The sequence below is a fragment of the Salvelinus fontinalis genome, chromosome 16 (assembly GCF_029448725.1).
Source record: "Salvelinus fontinalis isolate EN_2023a chromosome 16, ASM2944872v1, whole genome shotgun sequence".
Taxonomy (NCBI): Eukaryota; Metazoa; Chordata; class Actinopteri; order Salmoniformes; family Salmonidae; genus Salvelinus; species Salvelinus fontinalis.
The window spans coordinates 17802355-17822451 of NC_074680.1; the positions used below are offsets into that span (position 1 = coordinate 17802355).

The 20097-nt window shown below is 43.4% G+C and overlaps 1 protein-coding gene across 1 annotated transcript; it reads left to right on the forward strand.

The window, feature by feature from the left end:
- The first annotated feature begins 662 nt into the window (after positions 1-662).
- Positions 663-15559, forward strand: LOC129812753 (cytosolic 5'-nucleotidase 1A-like). The gene is made up of 6 exons (XM_055864590.1): positions 663-1217; positions 4520-4687; positions 4851-4980; positions 8945-9067; positions 12066-12253; positions 12488-15559. The coding sequence occupies exons 1-6, from the start codon at positions 1089-1091 to the stop codon at positions 12866-12868; spliced, it is 1119 nt and encodes a 372-aa protein (XP_055720565.1). The 5' UTR covers positions 663-1088; the 3' UTR covers positions 12869-15559.
- Positions 15560-20097: the final 4538 nt, after the last annotated feature.

The window sequence follows — 20097 nt, forward strand, 5'->3', positions numbered from 1 at the left end:
TCAAGTTTAGAGCTAGGATGTAGGAATATGATTGGGTGTTTAGTCATTACTGAAGCATGACACTCTATATTCAAGAAAATAAAAAATGAGTGTGAGAATTTGAGAATGAGAATTTAGTTGTTAGTCTTTTTTGGGGTTGTTTTTACACTTGGTTAAAGTTATAGCTAATCCACTTCATTATTTTTTTTACCCACTTCATAATTTAATAATCAACGCATTATGTAATAAATATTACATTATGCACAAAAGTGTTATTATTTTATGCGTTAAGGATATTCATCACATTATTGGCAATTTATTACATTACAAATAAAAGTTGTTACTATTAGTAGCTATTAAATTATTGTAAGTTATTACATTATTAGTTGCTACATAGCCTCAGAGATGTGGGGTCACGGCCAGGGTCTGCCGTTATCAACAGCGACCCTGGAGCAGTTAGAGTTAATGGCCGTGCTCAAGGGCACATTGACAATGTTGGGGAAGCTACTCTGAACATATACCCTTAAGAAAAATATAGTTTACTTAACTTTGAAAAAGTAGTTCACTACATTCAGACTACTTCATGAAAAATTATTATATAAACTACAAATTGCAAGAACAGATGCACACACAGTTGTCACGTGCATCAAATCAAAGTTACGCATTGATGCAGAATTCATACCCAGCAAAGGGTTAAGAAAGGGAGGAGGATGTAGGATGGCTTGAAGTCAATAAAAAATGAGAGGGAGAGAGAGAGCACAACATCTATACGATTAATGCATGCCAAAAAATAAGGACAGTTTCAACAGCTAGCGTACTGCCTCTCTCCATCCCTACCCCTCTTACAATATCTGTATTTTCTTCCTCCTCCGCTCTGAGCGTTCGGCTGAGTGGTTGCACTGCCGGTCATTCTGCTGCTCTCATCTCTGAATGCACCGGGGATGATGGTGTAAATGAGTGTAGGCCTAGGCTACTTGAGGATTCCGTAAGGACTGTTTGACAGCAGGAGAGAGGTAAAGAGACAGCGAGAGAGGCAGTAAGGTACTCAGTGAAGACTGCCTGAGAGAGATAGAGGGAAGAAGTGTGGGTGAGGCAATAAGAGAGGCAGGATGATGAGTGTGAACAACGGCGGGATGAGGACCGGCCAAGACACAGCACCCAACGGCACAGCAATAGCAACCTGGGAAAGAACCAACACTATGTCTAGCCCATCCACCCCCACCAAGCATCTCAAATCGGTGAGTATCAACGTGTCATGAGATGAGGAGAAAAATAATGAGAATCTCTCTCTCACACACACTTTCTCTATCTCTGTCTGTATTGTGAGGAGTTTGCATGGCTTGCTTTAGTGGGAACAACTATTTAATATGGTACGGGTGCATGTTCAATGTTATGTATCTGTTACCTGTCAATTAGTTCATTCAATGTAGGCTACTGTATATCCTTTCATGTGGCAATTACACTGACATTCAAGGAATCAGATCCTTCATTTACATTTTTTTGTTTGTTAGATAATAGATAAGGCTTTCGTAACGCATTTGGGCAACTGTAGAAGAGAGTCCATCTGTTAACATGTCTGTCTGTAATGGCACAAGTAGCCTAGTCACCTGCTGCGCTGAGTGATAGAAGACAGACACTCCTAACCTTATCTATGAGCCTGCCTGGGGGTGATGAGGGGAGTTGTTTCAAGCAGCCTAACTGGCCAAATGATCAAATATTTCTCCATGTCCAATGGTTTGAAAGAGTCTGTTGGTAGTAGAATTGAACTCTACATTTTGTCATAAAAGTGTACAAAAATAAGACAATTCTGTCTCTTTGAAGGGTCTGAGGGATCTGTTGGTGGGGTCAGTGTTGCTTACTGTATGCCCGCTGTCAATGGAACAGGATGACGTCTTTACAGACAGACACATTATGACAACATCAAACGGGTCAACAAGGCACTGAATAATAATTGAGTCAGTTGTTCAGCGTCGCAGACAGCACTCTAACAGGGTACCAGCAACACTGGCGATAAATATCTAACCTGCCAAATTTCGGAAAGGACAATGCAGCGAAACAATACCACTCCCACCACATGCAAGGGGCAGGGAGGGATCTTCTTCGTAAGTTAACTTATTTGTTATCTCAAAAATCATTCAAAACTTTAACTCCACAATCTGCTTTCAGCCTTCTTGATAGGACGAAAGCTTTACTATTTTATCTCAGCGAAGTTGTCATAGGCTAGTAAGTTGATTGATTATATGACAGATTATATACCTGGTTACCACTTTTCTCTATCTGTCTTCAAGACTGAGTTTTATAGCAGAGACCTGTCACAAAGCTATTTGAAGTTGAAATAATGGCAATATGCCTTATTGACTATAAAAGGTACGCTTACAGATTTGCCAGTGTAACGTTCGTCGTATGGAGGAAGAGAGGAGGACCAAGGCGCAGCGTGAAAAGTATCCATTTTAATAGAATACGTATAAACAAACAAACAAAATAACGATAAACGAGAATAACACGAAACGAAACAGTTCTGTCTGGTGCAGACACACAAAGACTGAAAATAACCACCCACAAAACCCCACACAAAACAGGATACCTAAATATGGTTCCCAATCAGAGACAATGACTAACACCTGCCTCTGATTGAGAACCATATCAGGCCAAACACAGAAATAGAAAAACATAGATAAACAAACATAGACTGCCTACCCCAACTCACGCCCTGACCATACTAAATAAAGACAAAACAAAGGAAATAAAGGTCAGAACGTTACAGCCAGAGACAATTATTTTTTAAACTGTTTAAAAAAACAAGGCACAGAAATGTTAAACTGGTGCAATACTAACACATCGATACAACTTATTTTAGTGTTCAAATAATCTAAATGGAGAGAGAAAATCAAGAACCAAAAAATCAAGAAGTGGTATTTTACTATGGTTTGAACCGCTAGACAGGCACTCAGAGGGTTAACAAGTGGCCGCCAATCTAAAATGTAGCTCTGCTTCATGTGTTATCAGTCTGGCTGGGGAATGTATGTAGTCATGTCACACTGTCACCTCAGCTCTTGTCACACAGCTCTCTCACTGTGCCTGGTCTGAAACCAGTGGGGGGTGACCGACCAGCATTTTATGGTGGGACCTACCCATGAAATTAGTCTGTAATGTGCTCTTCAAAGCTGCTTTGTACATTTATTTTGACAGTATAATAGCTCTCTCAAGCCCACCACCCTAGCCTTTGCCAGTGGTTGAGATAAACCTACATGATATAGAAATACAGTAGGTTATATCCTCGTAAACATGGTTGGTTCAAACACTGAGGCATCTTCTTTACAGTGAAACATGATTCAGTCGAAACTGAGCAAGCCAATATTGTCAAAGAGAACAAAATGTGATTAGACTGCCAAGTACATTTCCGCCTCCTCATTCCAAGTGTGTCCCTTAGTATATTCTCACAGTTTTTATGTTGCTCATATGAAATACCTTTGAATCAGCTGCTGCACAGTATATCACTTTGAGAATGTCTACCACTCAGCTATATAACAAGAAGAGCTCTTCAACACCAGTAGACCTTTTGGCTCCCTCTGGCGCCACATTACCCTGTTCCTCCATCATCACCACCGAGGATGTCTCAGACTGCACATTACCCTGTTCCTCCATCATCACTACCAAGGATGTCTCAGACTGCACATTACCCTGTTCCTCCATCATCACCACCGAGGATGTCTCAGACTGCACATTACCCTGTTCCTCCATCATCACCACCGAGGATGTCTCAGACTGCACATTACCCTGTTCCTCCATCATCACCACCGAGGATGTCTCAGACTGCACATTACCCTGTTCCTCCATCATCACCACCGAGGATGTCTCAGACTGCACATTACCCTGTTCCTCCATCATCACTACCGAGGATGTCTCAGACTGCACATTACCCTGTTCCTCCATCATCACCACCGAGGATGTCTCAGACTGCACATTACCCTGTTCCTCCATCATCACTACCAAGGATGTCTCAGACTGCACATTACCCTGTTCCTCCATCATCACTACCGAGGATGTCTCAGACTGCACATTACCCTGTTCCTCCATCATCACCACCGAGGATGTCTCAGACTGCACATTACCCTGTTCCTCCATCATCACCACCGAGGATGTCTCAGACTGCACATTACCCTGTTCCTCCATCATCACCACCGAGGATGTCTCAGACTGCACATTACCCTGTTCCTCCATCATCACCACCGAGGATGTCTCAGACTGCACATTACCCTGTTCCTCCATCATCACCACCGAGGATGTCTCAGACTGCACATTACCCTGTTCCTCCATCATCACTACCGAGGATGTCTCAGACTGCACATGACCCTGTTCCTCCATCATCACCACCGAGGATGTCTCAGACTGCAGCAGACTGATCCAAAAGGCTTCTTACTCCACAATGTGACTTGTGTGTGTGTGTTTTGGAGTATTTGTGTGTGTTAACCCGTGTGTTGTATTGTGTGCTCGGGGTGTGTTCAAGTATGTTCAAGCTTTGTGTCCCCTCATCCAACAGCCTAAGCCTCAGAATGCCATCACCATTGCGGTGTCATCGCGGGTCCTCTTCAACATGGATAAGGAGCAGCAGATCTACGAACAGAAAGGCATGGAGGACTACCTCAAGTACCAGATAGAACACGAGACAGAGCCCTTCGACCCTGGTCCTGCTTTTCCTTTCGTTAAGGTCAGGGAAATGAAGACAGACAGACACACACACACACACACACACACACACACACACACACACACACACACACACAGAGATTGGTGGTCATGTTCATCAATGTGAATGATGTATATTGTATGAAAGATTATATGTTAGGAGCTTCTGTTTGATGTGACCCCAGGCTCTGGAGGCAGTGAATACTCGACTGAGGGAGCTATACCCTGAGAGTGAGGAGCTCTTTGACGTTGTGCTCATGACCAACAACCACGCACACGTCGGCCTCCGACTCATCAACACCATCAACCACCACCGTGAGTGCTTAATCACACACACAGACACACACATGCATAAACACATGCACACATGGGCACCACCTGGCTATTGTGCTGTGAATGAGGACATCTTTCATTCAGATTCAGTGTGATGTCCTGAGTGTGGTCTAAGGGCCTGGGGCTGGGTTTCTACTAAGCTACTATATGGAATTGTTTTAAGATCGTCATATCAAGGATCATTTAGCTATTGGATTTGGAATTTTAGGACCCCTGTAGGTATAAAATAGAAACATTTTTAAATGGGGGGTGAACATTGAATTTGGCCTTACTGTTATTAGCCCATAGCCCATAGCCCATGGCAATATTCATACATGGCAAAACAGATAGCCTACCTCTTTTTGCTTTATTTTTTGACTATGTTTTGTGTCTGTCCTATATCTGAGAGATATAAGAAAGTTCAGGAAATTATTATATATATTTTTTTACCCATATTTAACCCATTTTTTTTTACACCAAAGTCCTTCCATATATACTTCAATTCAGTCACACCTTTTGATGGTGGGTTCATATTATTATTATTATTATTATTACTATTAAACAGGCAGATTTTGATGGGGAGGTTTATATTATGCCAATTACATTTCCTCGCAGACATCGACTCTGTCACGTTCCTGACCTTATTTCCTTTGTTCAGTCTTGTTTAGTTGGTCAGGACGTGAGCTGGGTGGGCATTCTATGTTATGTGTTTCTATGTTTGGTTAGGGTTGTCTAACTAGTCTGATATGGTTCTCAATCAGAGGCAGGTGTTTTACGTTGTCTCTGATTGGGAACCATATTTAGGTAGGCTGGTCTCACTGTTTGTTTGTGGGTAATTGTTCCTGTTCGTGCGTTCATTGTTTTTAATTTGTTCACATGTTCAGGACTGTTCGCATCGTTGGTTTCGTTTTGTTTATTGTTTTGTTCGTCTAGAAAAGTATTCTAATAAATATGGATACATACCTCGCTGCGTTTTGGTCCTCCGATCCTTCTAACTTATCCTCCTCAGACGAGGAGGATTACGACGGCCTTTACAGAATCACCCACCACAAAAGGACCAAGCAGCGTGGTAACGGGCAGCAACAGCAGCAGCAGCAGCGGCCAAAATCTCAGGACTCCTGGACATGGGAGGAGATTTTAAACAGAGAAGGACCCTGGGCACAGGCTGGGGAATATCGTCGCCCCAAAGCTGAGCTGGAGGGAGCGAAAAATGAGCGGCGGCAATATGAGGAGGCAGCACGGCAGCGCGACAGGTACGAGAGGCAGCCCCAGATTTTTTTTTGGGGGGGGGGGGATAAAGGGGAGTGTGGCTAAGCCAGGTAGCAGACCTGAGCTCACTCCTCGTGCTTATTATAAGCAGCGCGTTACTGGTCAGGCACCGTGTTATGCGGTTAAGCGCACGGTGTGGCCAGTGCGTGCCCATAGCCCGGTGCGCTATAGGGCAGCCCCCCGAAAGTGTCATGTGAGTGTGGGCATCCAGCCAGGGCGTATTGTGCCTGCTCAGCGCGTCTGGTCTCCGGTACGCCGTTTCGGTCCAGGGTATCCTGCGCCGCCTCTGCGTGCTGTGTCTCTGGGGCGCTGGGAGGGTGCAGTGCGTCCTATGCCTGCTCTCCGCTCGTACCGGGCAAATGTGGGAGTTGAGCCTAAGGGAGAGGTGCGCGTAGTAGGCACTAGATCTCCAGTGCTCACCCACAGCCCGGTTCAACCTGTGCCTGCACTCTGGAGGGTCCGGGCTAGAGTAGTATTCCAGCCTGGGGGAGTGGTTCCAAGGCTGCGCACCAGAGCTCCAGTGCTCCCCCACAGCCTGGTCCTTCAGGGGCCTCCTCCTAACACCAAGCCTCCTGTAGGTCTCCCCAGCCTGGTGGGTCCTGTGGCAGCCCCACGCACCAGGCTGTCTCTCCGTCTCCTCCCTACAGGTGTGCCCGTCTGCCCAGCGCCGTCTGAGCTGCCCGTCTGCCCAGCGCCGTCTGAGCTGCCCGTCTGTCCTGAGCCTTCAAAGCCGCCCGTCTGTCCTGAGCCTTCAGAGCTGCCCGTCTGCCCAGCGCCGTCTGAGCTGCCCGTCTGTCCTGAGCCTTCAAAGCCGCCCGTCTGTCCTGAGCCTTCAAAGCCGCCCGTCTGTCAGGAGCCGCCAGAGCCGCCCGCCAGCCAGGAGCAGCCAGAGCCGCCCGCCAGCCAGGAGCCGCCAGAGCCGCCCGCCAGCCAGGAGCCGCCAGAGCCGCCCGCCAGCCAGGAGCTGCGAGAGCCATCAGTCAGCCAGGACCTGCCAGAGCTGCCTGTCACGCCGGCGATGCCGGAATTTCCCCTCAGTCCGGAGCTGCCCCTCAGTCCGGAGCTGCCCCTCAATCCGGTGCTGCCCCTCAGTCCGGAGCTGCCCCTCAGTCCGGTGCTGCCCCTCAGTCCGGTGCTGCCCCTCAGTCCGGTGCTGCCCCTTAGTCCAGTGGGGTTAATATGGAGGGTCGCCATTAAGAGGAGGCCACGGAAGCGGGGATTAACTATGGTGGGGTGGGGGCCACGTCCAGAGCCAGAGGAGACACAGTGGACAGATGCCCACCCAGACCCTCCCCTATAGGTTCAGGTTTTGCGGCCGGAGTCCGCACCTTGGGGGGGGGGGGGGGGGGGGTACTGTCACGTTCCTGACCTTATTTCCTTTGTTCAGTCTTGTTTAGTTGGTCAGGACCTGAGCTGGGTGGGCATTCTATGTTATGTGTTTCTATGTTTGGTTTAGGGTTGTCTAACTAGCCTGATATGGTTCTCAATCAGAGGCAGGTGTTTTACGTTGTCTCTGATTGGGAACCATATTTAGGTAGGCTGTTCTCACTGTTTGTTTGTGGGTGATTGTTCCTGTTCGTGCGTTCATTGTTTTTCATTTGTTCACATCACAGGACTGTTAGCGTCGTTGGTTTCGTTTTGTTTATTGTTTTGTTCGTCTAGAAAAGTATTCTAATAAATATGGATACATACCTCGCTGCGTTTTGGTCCTCCGATCCATCTAGCTTATCCTCCTCAGACGAGGAGGATTACGACGGCCGTTACAGACTCTAGGGGGTTAAGGGCTCCAGGAGAGGAAGCTGTTCTGATGCACTGATGATGACGGTGCTCTGGGTGATCCACACAGCTGGTCCTCCCCATTCCCACACAGCCTGTGTGACCCTATGGCCCTGTGTCCCTCCTCAGGACACACGCCTGCTCAAAACATCACAGAATAACTTCAGCTGTGTGGGTCATTAAGTCTTTAAGCTCAAATGTGTGTGTGAGAGAGAGAGAGAGAGAGAAAGAGAGAGAGAAAGAGAGAGAGCAAGAAAGAGAGAGCAAGAGAGAGAGAGCAAGAGAGAGAGAGCAAGAGAGAGAGAGCAAGAGAGATAGATAGATAGATAGATAGATCGAGAGAGATAGATAGATAGATAGATAGATCGAGAGAGATAGATAGAGCAAGAGAGAGAATGTAAGAGAATGAAAGAGAGAGTGAGGTCAAAGGCTAAATGTTGTTTAGTATGTTACATTCCCTTGTAAACTGTGGTTGTGTAGCATGTCATAGTGCTTTAATAAAATGACTTATAGATTACTATGAAATTAGGAAATAACTAGACACAGCTCTGGCCACTGGTTGGCCTAGGATGATGTTGGGGCGATCACTCTCACGCTCCACACTCCACACGTCCTTTGAGATGAGGGAAGTTGGGAGATGTGGTTCTGGGCCCTGGGGGTGGGGGTAATGAGGGGTTCAGTCCTACCCTCACTAAAATTGTCTGGCCAAATAGAAACATCTGTCCTGACTGAGCCACTTTCTCAGGCTCTTTCCATCCAGCTCACCCCTCAATCCACTATTTTCTCTCTTTACTCCTCTCTGGGCATTTTTCTCTCTTTGCATCTTTGGATCTCCCAAGGCATTGGTAACTGTTATCTAATCCCTTAATTACAGGCAGGAACCAGTACATTGACTCTATGTCCTTCTCTCTTTCCTCTGCAGGGCTGTTCATTGAGCGTTTCTGTATGACGGGTGGGAACAGTCCCATTGGGTACCTGAAGGCTTACCACACTAACCTGTACCTGTCTGCTGACCCCATGAAGGTCAGAGAGGCATTGGAGGAGGGTAAGTGGGCGAGAGCCAGACCTGGCGCCAGGATAAAGTAACTAAGGGGGCTGCTGAAATCAGGGAGGGGGCAAATTTACACACAGCTGTCTTACCAAAATAATGCAAACTAAATGCTGAAAGTAGTAGCCTAGTTATTCATGCATGCAAACAAAAATGCTGAATAGCAGTTTGGCTTAGAATATTGACACAATTGCGAATGCGAAAGAATGCGAACAGAACAGCGGTACTAAGTAGTAGGCCTAGTAAACAAAATATTAGATCGATAAAGGTGTGACACAATATATATTTAGGCTAGTTACATTAACAGTAAACATAAGGCGAAGGGAGATCCAAATAACCAAAACATAGCCTAGAACCTACTACAGAGATGCAGACATGCACAGCTGTCTTGCAACATAAATAGGCCTATACAGGCCCGCTTAAAAAAAAATAATAATCATGCCACTCCCTCACGAGTTCAGCAAGACGTTGTGATATGGCACAATACACTTCTGTGAATCAAATTCCACCCACGTAATCAATTAAAACTTCTTCGGGATCGTTTTCTCTTCCATGGGACGGTTGAGCTAACGTAGGCTAATGCGATTAGCATGAGGTTGTAAATAACAAGAACATTTCCCAGGACATAGACACATTGTAACGTCTCTCGTCGGAAGGCATGGACCAAAGCGCAGCGTGGTAAGTGTTCATGATATTTTATTTCTCAAAAACACTCAAACAAAATAACAAAGTGAAAAACTGAAACAGTTCTGTCAGGTGCAGACACTTAACAGAAACTAACTTCCCACCAAACCCAACGGAAAAGGACAACTTATATATGATCCCCAATCAGAGACAACGATAGACAGCTGCCTCTGATTGGGAACCACACAAACATAGAAATAAAGAAACTAGAATGCCCACCCTAGTCACACCCTGGCCTAACCAAAATAGAGAATAAAAGCCTCTCTATGGCCAGGGCGTGACACATATCTAATATTTGCAGAAAGCTTAAATTCTTGTTAATCTAACTGCACTGTCCAATTTATAGTAGCTATTACAGTGAAAGAATACCATGCTATTGTTTGAGGAGAGTGCACAATTTTGAACATAAAGAGTTATTAATAAACAAATTAGGCATATTTGGGCAGTCTTGATACAACATTTTGAACAGAAATTAGTTCATTGGTTCATTGGATCAGTCTAAAACTTTGCACACACTGCTGCCATCTAGTGGCCAAAATGTATATTGCACCGGGGCTGGAATAATACATTATGGCCTTCCTCTTGCATTTCAAAGATGATGGTACAAAAAAATACTAAATAACGTTTTTTTTCTTCTTTGTATTATCTTTTACCAGATCTATTGTGTGTATACATTCCTTTCACATTTCCACAAACTTCAAAGTGTTTCCTTTCAAATGGTACCAAGAATATGCATATCCTTGCTTCAGGGCCTGAGCTAGAGGCAGTTAGATTTGGGTTTGTCATTTCAGGCAAAAATTTTAAAAAAGGGACATCCTACATTGTCAGCCTGCCATAAACACATCTCTAGAGTTTCATTTACAGCAATGAAAACCAATAGGCTACCAAGACAACCATAATAGAATGTAGATTATCTATTTCTATTTCATCTATGATGAAAATACCGATATGTAGCTATACCTAGAGGCGTCATTTGGGTTCTTGCATTGGAATTATAGAAAATTCTGCTGATATCACGGTATACCACAATAAACATAAAAGTAACAAAAATTATTTTGACCAAGAAGTGACAGGTTCAATGGCATGAAATCTCGCTGCGCTCTATCAGCACCATGGACAGCGCCCTACACACTAAAGCAAGATCTTGATAAAACCAACCAGCTAAGTTGTTTCAATCTTAGCTACCTTTTCAAACGGGTTGCAGCTTCTTTGATGCTCTGAGGAACTTCCTGAGTAATCGATCATTCCATTCTCCCTGAAATCTTCTTGTAAGATCCCCCTCAAATGCCAGTTGGATTAGTTGAGTTTTCCTCGGGTGTAGCATGCTGCTTCTGTGCTGACTGAACACGTTTGTCAAGTGGAAAATGTGTTTTCTCATGTAGCTGTGGACGCCCCAAAAGGAACTCAATAATGTTCACAATCGCCGACAAATACATGAGATTCTTGCCAGCTGCCCATCATTAACAAGGGTTGACACTGATGTTCCCATAGCACCTCGAACTCATTTTTATTTCCGCAGTGCATTACAAATGCTCTTTGCTTGAGGCATGCCTAGCAAATCCTTTGGCACTATCAATAGCATTCTTCCAGTTAGAATACCCAGCTTGGGTGAAGGCCTTGTCTTCCTCAGCATTGGGCCCAACACAAGACTTTCAACATAGGAAACAAAATGCAGCATCTGCAGTAACCATGCAATATGTCACTTTTTGGGCGACCTGACCAAATTCACATAGATCTGTCATTCTCATTGAAAGAAAGTCTAAGAAGCGGTAGATCTGTTGTATGTGCACTATTTCTATGCTTACCATTCTTAAGTTTCCTTCTGCATCTATTACTTTGATTTTGTACACCAGCTTAAACTGCTGAAAATAAAATATTTGTTGGTTATGGAAAATATATTTCACAGTGGCTTAGTTGGTACAATGATTCTCTACACAATGCCTGCTTGTTTGTCACATAAACTGAAATTAGGCAAACTATTCAAATTTTAACAACCAGGAAACGGCAGAGCAATTTTTGCTATTTTTAAATAGGGGACATAAAAGTAAAACTGAGGGGGCTGAAGTATGAACTGTGGGAGCGAAGCCCCCTGTAGCCCGCTCATGTCGCCCCCCCCCCCCCCCCCCCCCCCCCCCCCCGGTGAGAGCCTAGTCTTGTTAGTTGAAGACACTGTTGATTGGGACATGGGACAAATCAGTCTTATCAATAGAACATTTGATCTGTCTCGCAACACTGTTATGTAGTTGTTTAATACAGTAAAAAAAGCTTACCTTGAACAAGTCATGTTGAGTAATCTCTCTCTCTCTCTCAGGGATTGCGGCAGCCACCATGTTTAACCCACCAGAGAAGAGAACAGAAGTGTCAGAGACTCAGCTGCGAGTGGCCTTCGATGGGGACGCAGTGCTCTTTTCTGATGAGTCGGAGCGCATCTTTAAGGCCCATGGACTGGACAAGTTCTTTGAGCATGAGAAGGCACATGAGAACACGCTTCTTGACCATGTATGTCCGGTCCACGTTAAATTCTGTAACACATTCAAACACAATTGAATATGCAGCTAAATCTAAATAGGTAGTCAATTGACAAATCAATATCCCTCTGTACTTCATACGGATGGTGAAATGTAGTGTGAGCTGAAGTGGTTTAATGTCTCTGTAGATTTACTGTAGATTTTGTGACATGTTCAGTGTTAGGCCCCACCGTGCAGCAACTCACTCTCTATCCTTTCCTCTCAGGGGCCACTGAAGGGGTTCCTGGAGTCTCTGGGGAAGCTGCAGAAGAAGTTTTATGCCAAGGGCCAGCGTATGGACTGCCCCATCCGCACCTACCTGGTGACGGCACGCAGCGCAGCCAGCTCAGGCACCCGGGCCCTGAAGACACTTCGATCCTGGGGACTGGACACCGACGAGGCCCTCTTCCTTGCTGGGGCCCCTAAGGGGCCTATGCTGGAGAAGATCCGGCCTCACATATTCTTTGACGATCAGATGTTCCATGTGGAGGGGGCTGCGGAGCTGGGGACTGTGGCGGCTCATGTGCCCTATGGTGTGGCTCAGAAACGTCCCCAGAAGAAGCCTGCTGAGGAGAACGCTAAAGACTCTAGTGCTGCCGCCAAGTAGTCTGTACCTCACCCTCTTCCCTATCCCTGTGACAGCAAGGGACAATAAAACAACGTTGTGAATTTGAAGGAGACAGTGGTTCTGTAAGTCCTTTTCAGTCCCCTCTTAGTTGTCTGGGTAGTGAAGCCCATAGTACATGACAATTGCAAGGGCACAGAGTGAGAGCATGCTGTTTTCACGCCTGCCATGTGATCGAGGATTCCTCACAAGAGGAGGCGCCAGTATACCTTAAAGAAGAGCTTCAAATATCGTCATGCTTGCAGTAATGTTAGTACACTATGCTATCTGTATCATAGCATTATAGGTCCAATAACATTTTCATCTAAAAACCAACCTCAACATATGCTACACAATATTCATAGAGTTTACAAATCTGTGACTTTTAGCAACAACATTAGATTTTATTGACGCATTCAAATTATATGAAACTCCAGAACCAAAACATTTAAAAATGTTATAAACGTACAGTAGGCTATACCTGTATCATTTCAGCATATCACATGTATCTTAGGTTGAAAACATGTTTACTGAATATGTATTGTATGTTATTGATGTAATATTTTGATCTGGTCTTTTGTTTCTAATCTAGACACCTTTTATTGTACATTTGCATGGTCCTCATGCAAGTTACTGTATGTGCTGTAATGAGATGGCAATCTAAAGTGCTAATGGACAATCTCCTCTCTCATTATAAACATGGATGCTGATCCATTCTGTAAAGACTTGGCTTCTTTGAGGAGATATTGGCATAATGTATGCTAACTTAATTATATGGCTTGTATGTTTCTTTCTATTGCCAATTTGCTTTTCAAACATCCCATAGCCTGCACTAATTACCAATTGCACACGCACCCCAACTGCTAATTGTCTTGTTAATCATTTTGGTGTTATCTTGGATGTTTTGTTTCACTCTGGCAGTCTGATTTTAACTAATTAAGGAGAACATTTTAACCTGTAAAGTTGGTTGCCAAATGCCATTTAAACTACACAGAAGAAGAATAAGAAGAGAAGTGCTGCAGTTACATGATTGTTTGCTAAAATGGATGACGAAGAGGAGAACTGGCTGATGACTGTGGGATGTTTTGGGAGCATGGAGAGGCCAGAGATAGCCAGACTAGTACATTGAGCGAGGAACAGAAGGTCATTATTGGAGAAAGGCCATCAGTGCTTGTTCAGCACAGATAGACATGGTTATGGACAGCGAAGGAGAAGAGCCGAGTGCAGTGGGAAGATGTGTGTTGAGGAAGAATGGCACAAAGGACAAACTGTAGTCTGATTTCTTTGATGGCTAAGAAATTGAACCTGACGAGAGTGAGTATGAATTACCTGTGGTGGCATGTGTGTTGAAGACCTCTGAGCCTCACCCTGATGGTCATGCAAAGGATGATTCAGGCCCAGTGGGAGTGGAATATTTGGAGAAAGTGGATCCCGGCCTTTTGGCTGATCCATATGTAGTCTCAGGCTGGGTAGAAAATAAGTTGGGTACTGTTAAATCGGTGAAGGTAGGTTTGTCTCGTCTAGAGGGAGCGGTCACTTCACGTCACGTGCCTAGGGACAAGACCTGTGACCTGCTTTGCTCTCCGGAGCAAGGTGCCTTTGAAAGGAGTGATTACTGGGGTGGCGTTGAGGTGGAGCCACTGATTGAAGCTTCCTTGTGTCTGACATCTGCCGTTTGGTGCGACGCAGACCCGGTGGCGAGCGTGATAAAACTGAGAAGACATTGTCTGTCCTTTTGAAGCAGATTCTTTACCTGGTAAAGTCATGTTGGGATGTGTTAGTTATCCCGTGAGAGCTTTTGTGCCGAACCCACTAAGGTGTTTCAGATGCAAAGCTTATTTGTATTTATTAAGGATCCCCATTAGCGGCTGCCAATTTACATTACATTTCATAACTCTTTTCACAGCACATTAAGTGTGTTCTCTCAGGCCACTACTCTATCACATATCTACAACACAAATCCATGTGTACGTGTGTAGAGTAAGTGTCTTATCATGTGTATGTGTGTCTGTGCCTGTGTGTCTCTTCACAGTCCCCGCTGTTCCACAAGGTGTATTTTTATCTGTTTTTTTTAAATCTGTTTCTACTGCTTGCATCAGTTACCTGATGTGGAATAGAGTTACATGTAACCATGGTTCTATGTAGTACTGTGCTCCTCCCATAGTCCGTTCTTGACTTGTGGATTGTGAAGAGACCTTGTGTGGTATGTCTTCTGGGGTATGCATGGGTGTCCGAGCTGTGTGCTAGTAGTTTAAAATGACACCTAGGTCCATTCAGCACGTCAACACTTCTTACAAAAACAAGGAGTGATCAATCTCTCCTCCACTTTGAGCCATGAGAGATTTACATGTATATTATCAATGTTAGTTCTCCTTGCACATTTAAGAGTCAGTCGGGCTGCCCTGTTCTGAGCCAATTGTAATTTTCAAAGGTCCCTCTTTATGGCACCTGACCACACGACTGAACAGTAGTCCAGGTGCGACAAAACTAGGGCCTGTAGGACCTGCCTTGTTGAAAAGGCCTGGTAGCGCTTTATTATGGACAGACTTCTCCCCATCTTAGCTACTGTTGTATCATCATGTTTTGAACAAGACAGAACTTGCTCAATTTCCACATAATGTATTACAATATTTAGTTGAGGTTTAGGGTTGAGTGAATGATTTGTCCCAAATACAATGCATTTAGTTTTTGAAATATGTAGGACTAACTTATTCCTTGCCACCCATTCTGAAACTAACTGCAGCTCTTTGTTAAGTGTTGCAGTGATTTCACTTGCTGTAGTAGCTGACGTGTATAGTGTTGAGTCATATGCATACATAGACACACTGGCTTTACTCAAAGTAAGGGGTCTAGTACAGTCCTTAAAGTAGTTGGCAATAACAGTGGGTTTTGTGATGAATGAGCCATCTGATTCAATGAATGAGCTGAGTTAGTCTTTTTGCCCAAAATGTAATTTAAGGTGCTCCAAAGCTTTTTACTATCATTCTTTTATGTAATTTATCTTTGTTTCATAGTGTAGTTCTTCTTTTTATTCGGTTTAGTCGCATGATTTCTCAATTTGTAGTATGTTTGCCAGTCGGTTGTGACTGCCAGACTTTTTTACCATTAATTTTGCCTCATCCCTCTCAACCATACAATTTTTAAATTCCTCATCAAACTACAGGGATTTAATAGTTTTTTCTAATTTTCTTAATGGGTACATGCTAATTAGTAACTGGAATAAGCAATTTCATAAATGCGTCAAATGCAGCGTCTGGTTGCTCCTCATTATGGTGATGTAGCAGCAGTGTGTAAGAGGGAGATTCCGAGATGTGAGAAGTGTGCAGGAGGGCATGGACCAAAGGAATGTGTAGTATCGGCGGAAAAAAACGTCAATTGTGGGGTTGCCCATGTTGATGGGGTTATCAGAAGTGCCCGGTGCGAGAGAGACAGGTTGAGGTTGCCAGGATCAGTAGAACAGAAGGTGTGGTATGCTGAGTCAGTGAAGAGAGTAGAGGATAATGGGTCATGGGTGAGTAATTGGCCTTAGCCAATACAGTGATATGAATTTGTGCTTCAGTAATGTTGGCTTCTTAGCATTCATTGCAATGGTTATCAACTGTACCGCAGAAATGGAACTTAAATCACAGAAAAAAGATGTGGGGGAAGCTGCAGAGAAGTACTTGGGTGTATGAGGTTTTCCTGCAGAAGAGTTACAAGGTGTGTTGAACAAAAGAGTCCCATCCTCCCAGGCCGTAGGCTTGGTGTAGGATCAGTTAGGGTCAAAGTAGTGGAATGGGGTGGTGATTACATTTTCTTAGGAAACCGTGCCTCTCGAAAGTATTCAAACCCTTTGACTTGTCCACATTTTCTTACGTTACAGCCTTATTCTAAAATGGATTAAATACATTTAAAAAATCGTCAGCAATCTACACACAATACCCCATAATGACAAAGCGAAAACAGGTTTGTAGAAATGTTTGCAAATGTATAATTTTTTTTGAACAGAAATACTTTATTTATCCTGTTGAGGCTTAGGGGGTGCTGTTGTCACTATTTATGGTAATCGTGTAATTTTTTAAACGGCTTCCTACAAAATTGTTGATCGTACAATATGCATATTATTATTATTATTGGATAGAAAACAGTCTATAGTTTCTATAGGAGTTTAAATTTTGTCTCTAAGTGGAACAGAACCCATTCTACAGCAATTTCCCTGACATGGAGTCAGATTTCAGAAATTTTGGCCACTGTTCTGGAGTCAGTTTTAAGGCCAATGTTATTCCTATGAGTATACGGACACTGCTTACGTCTTCCCCTGGATGCCTGTACGTGATGACGATTTGAATGGGGTCGATTGCGCAATCACAGGCACTATAAATAAAAAAACCCTGTAGCTAGGAACTCTTTTGCAGCTGCGTCTTGCGCGCGGCGGCCACCGACCAGCTTGGCTACTTTTGTCATTGTCTAACCATGATTTTGGTGGCTAAATATGCACATTTTCGAACAAACTGTATATGTATGTTGTAATGTGATGTTACAGGAGTGTCATCTGAAGAATTCTGAGAAGGTTAGTGAAAAAATTAATACATTTTGGCGATGTTTACGTTATCGCTCTCTTTGGCTAGAATCAATGCTGGGGTAATGTTTGCACATGTGCTATGCTAATATAACGATTTATTGTGTTTTCGCTGTAAGACACTTAGAAAATCTGAAATATTGTCTGTATTCACAGGATCTGTGTCTTTCGATTAGTGTATGCTGTGTATTTTTACGAAATGTTTGATGATTAGTAGTTAGGTAAACACGTTGCTCATTGTAATTATTCTAGTCCATTTGTGACGGTGGGTGCAATTGTAACCTATGACATCTACCTGAAATATGCACATTTTTCTAACAAAACCTATCCAATACCATAAATATGTTATCAGACTGTCATCTGATGAGTTTCTTTCTTGGTTAGGGGCTATAAATATCTTAGTATAGCCGAATTGGTGATAGCTACTGTTGTTGGTGGACAAAGTAAAGATGGTGGATTATGCTAATGTGTTTTTAGCTAATAGATTTACATCTTTACATATTGTGTCTTCCCTGTAAAACATTTAAAAAATCGGACATGTTGGCTGGATTCACAAGATCTGTGTCTTTCATTAGCTGTATTGGACTTTAATGTGTGAAAGTTAAATATTTAAAAAAAATATTTTTTTTGAATTTCGCGGCTCTGCCTTTTCAGTGGGGGTGGGGGGGGTGTGCCGCTAGCGGCACCCCGGGGCTAGACAGGTTATGTAAGTATTCAGACCCTTTGCTCTGAGACTTGAAATTGAGCTCAGGTGTATCTTGTTTCCATTGATCATCCTTGAGATGTTTCTTGATTGGAGTCCACCTGTGGTAAATTCAATTGATTGGATATGATTTGGAAAGAAACACACCTGTCTATATAAGGTCCCATAGTTGACAATGCATGTCAGAGCAAAAACCAAGCCATGAGATCGAAGGAATTGTCCGTGGAGCAACGAGACAGGTTTGTGTCGAAGCACAGATTTAAAGAAGATTCCCAAAGTGACTGTTGACGATGTGTGCAGAGGGTCCCTGGTTCGATGCGAGGAGTGGGACAGAAGCAATACTGTTACACATTCACAGAATATAATACGTTGTTTTCATCTGTAGAGAAATGTGTGCAACTGTTTCCAGCAATCAGTATACTGCACACAATTCTAAATCACCCCATCAGTGTCCTACCATGTACAATATATGGAAACATGTACGCAATGGACTGTATACTTTTTTATTTTATTTTTTGCAATATTGCGGACATGCAGAGATACAAGTAACCCAACTGCATTGTTTGCAAGTAACTTTGGGTTACTCCTAAGTCCGCATCATTGGCAACTTCCATTTATAGTTTTGCTTTGGTGTGGATGGAAGTCTATACATTCATATCAGTTGTGCTCCTCCATTGTAGTAGCCTTTCCTTATGTCTATTGTGGGTAGTGTTCTTTGCACCAATGGATTGTCTACAAAACAATGAGCAAACCTGCCTTTGTATTGAACACATGGAATTGGATTGTGATACCGATGAATGAATCCGCTTATTTTGTATTTTCTTTTATAATGAATATTATTTGATTAGATGTGTGTGACAATTTTGGGTGAAATATCCATAAAAGGAGAGTTATTGTCCATAATTCTTCTTCTAGATAGCTGTACTGTAGTGGTCTGGGTGTAGCTGGTGCAGAGGAGTCAGGCGCAGGACAGCAGAGATGAGTAACACAAGTAGCTACTCAAATATTCCAATAACATGTCGTAATACCGAGGCCACAATAACGGACCGAACATACATAAAACAATCACGCACAAAAACCATGGGGAAAACAGAGGGTTAAATAATGAACATGTAATTGGGGAATTGAAATCAGGTGTGTAAAACAAAGACAAAACAAATGGAAAATGAAAAGTGGATCGGCGATGGCTAGAAGGCCGGTGAAGTCAACCGCCGAACGCCGCCCGAACAAGGAGAGGTAGCGACTTCGGTGGAAGTCGTGACATGTACAGGTACTTCCAATTTTGATCATCATGATTCAGTGACTGCAAAGAAAATGTATTGATCTACTGGGATTTTTAAAAGACAGACTAACTTTCTGCTGAGATGAGTATGGCTGCGTTAATCTTTTTCCAGGCGTTATTGTCTTTTGATGAATCTATTTGCAATTTCGACTTAGACTGTATCAGCTGTTCCCTTCTGAGTGACAATCCTGTCAGATCTTTTGTCAGTAACAACAACAACACAAACAACTGAATCTTTATCATTCCTTTTAGCTATTTGAATCCAAGGAAATGGTAGCTTGTGAGTATAGTTCATTGTTTGGAGTTAGTTTTGGCAATGTGACTGCTTTGTCTGAGAAAAATATTGCTTTAGTTATAACAATAATGAGGACCCAGGTATGCTTGCTTCTCTGTTTAGTATCTGAGACTGCCATGGAAGTTTGAACTGGTAAAGTACCCTATCCTTTTTTTAATACCGATATTTATTTATAATAATTAATAGCCTTTTAAAATGCATACCTGACTCCTGATTTTCTTATTAGTTCCTACAAAACTCCATTGTCAAAACAAATATTGTTACAATTGAAACAAGAACAGTATTGGAAGGCATGTCTACAATCTGTATTCTACACTCGTTGCAGAAATAAATGCCGGTACTCCTTTTGGGTGCAGGTACTGCGTAAATGTAGATGCAGGAACTCCACAATATT

Excerpts from the sequence above, each read along its gene's own strand:
- LOC129812753 (XM_055864590.1), top strand. The coding sequence starts at position 1,089 with ATGATGAGTGTGAACAACGGCGGGATGAGGACCGGCCAAGACACAGCA. Across the intron at positions 4,981-8,944 it reads CAACACCATCAACCACCACC|GGCTGTTCATTGAGCGTTTC; the intron begins GTGAGTGCTTAA and ends TTTCCTCTGCAG. Across the intron at positions 12,254-12,487 it reads AGAACACGCTTCTTGACCAT|GGGCCACTGAAGGGGTTCCT; the intron begins GTATGTCCGGTC and ends CTTTCCTCTCAG.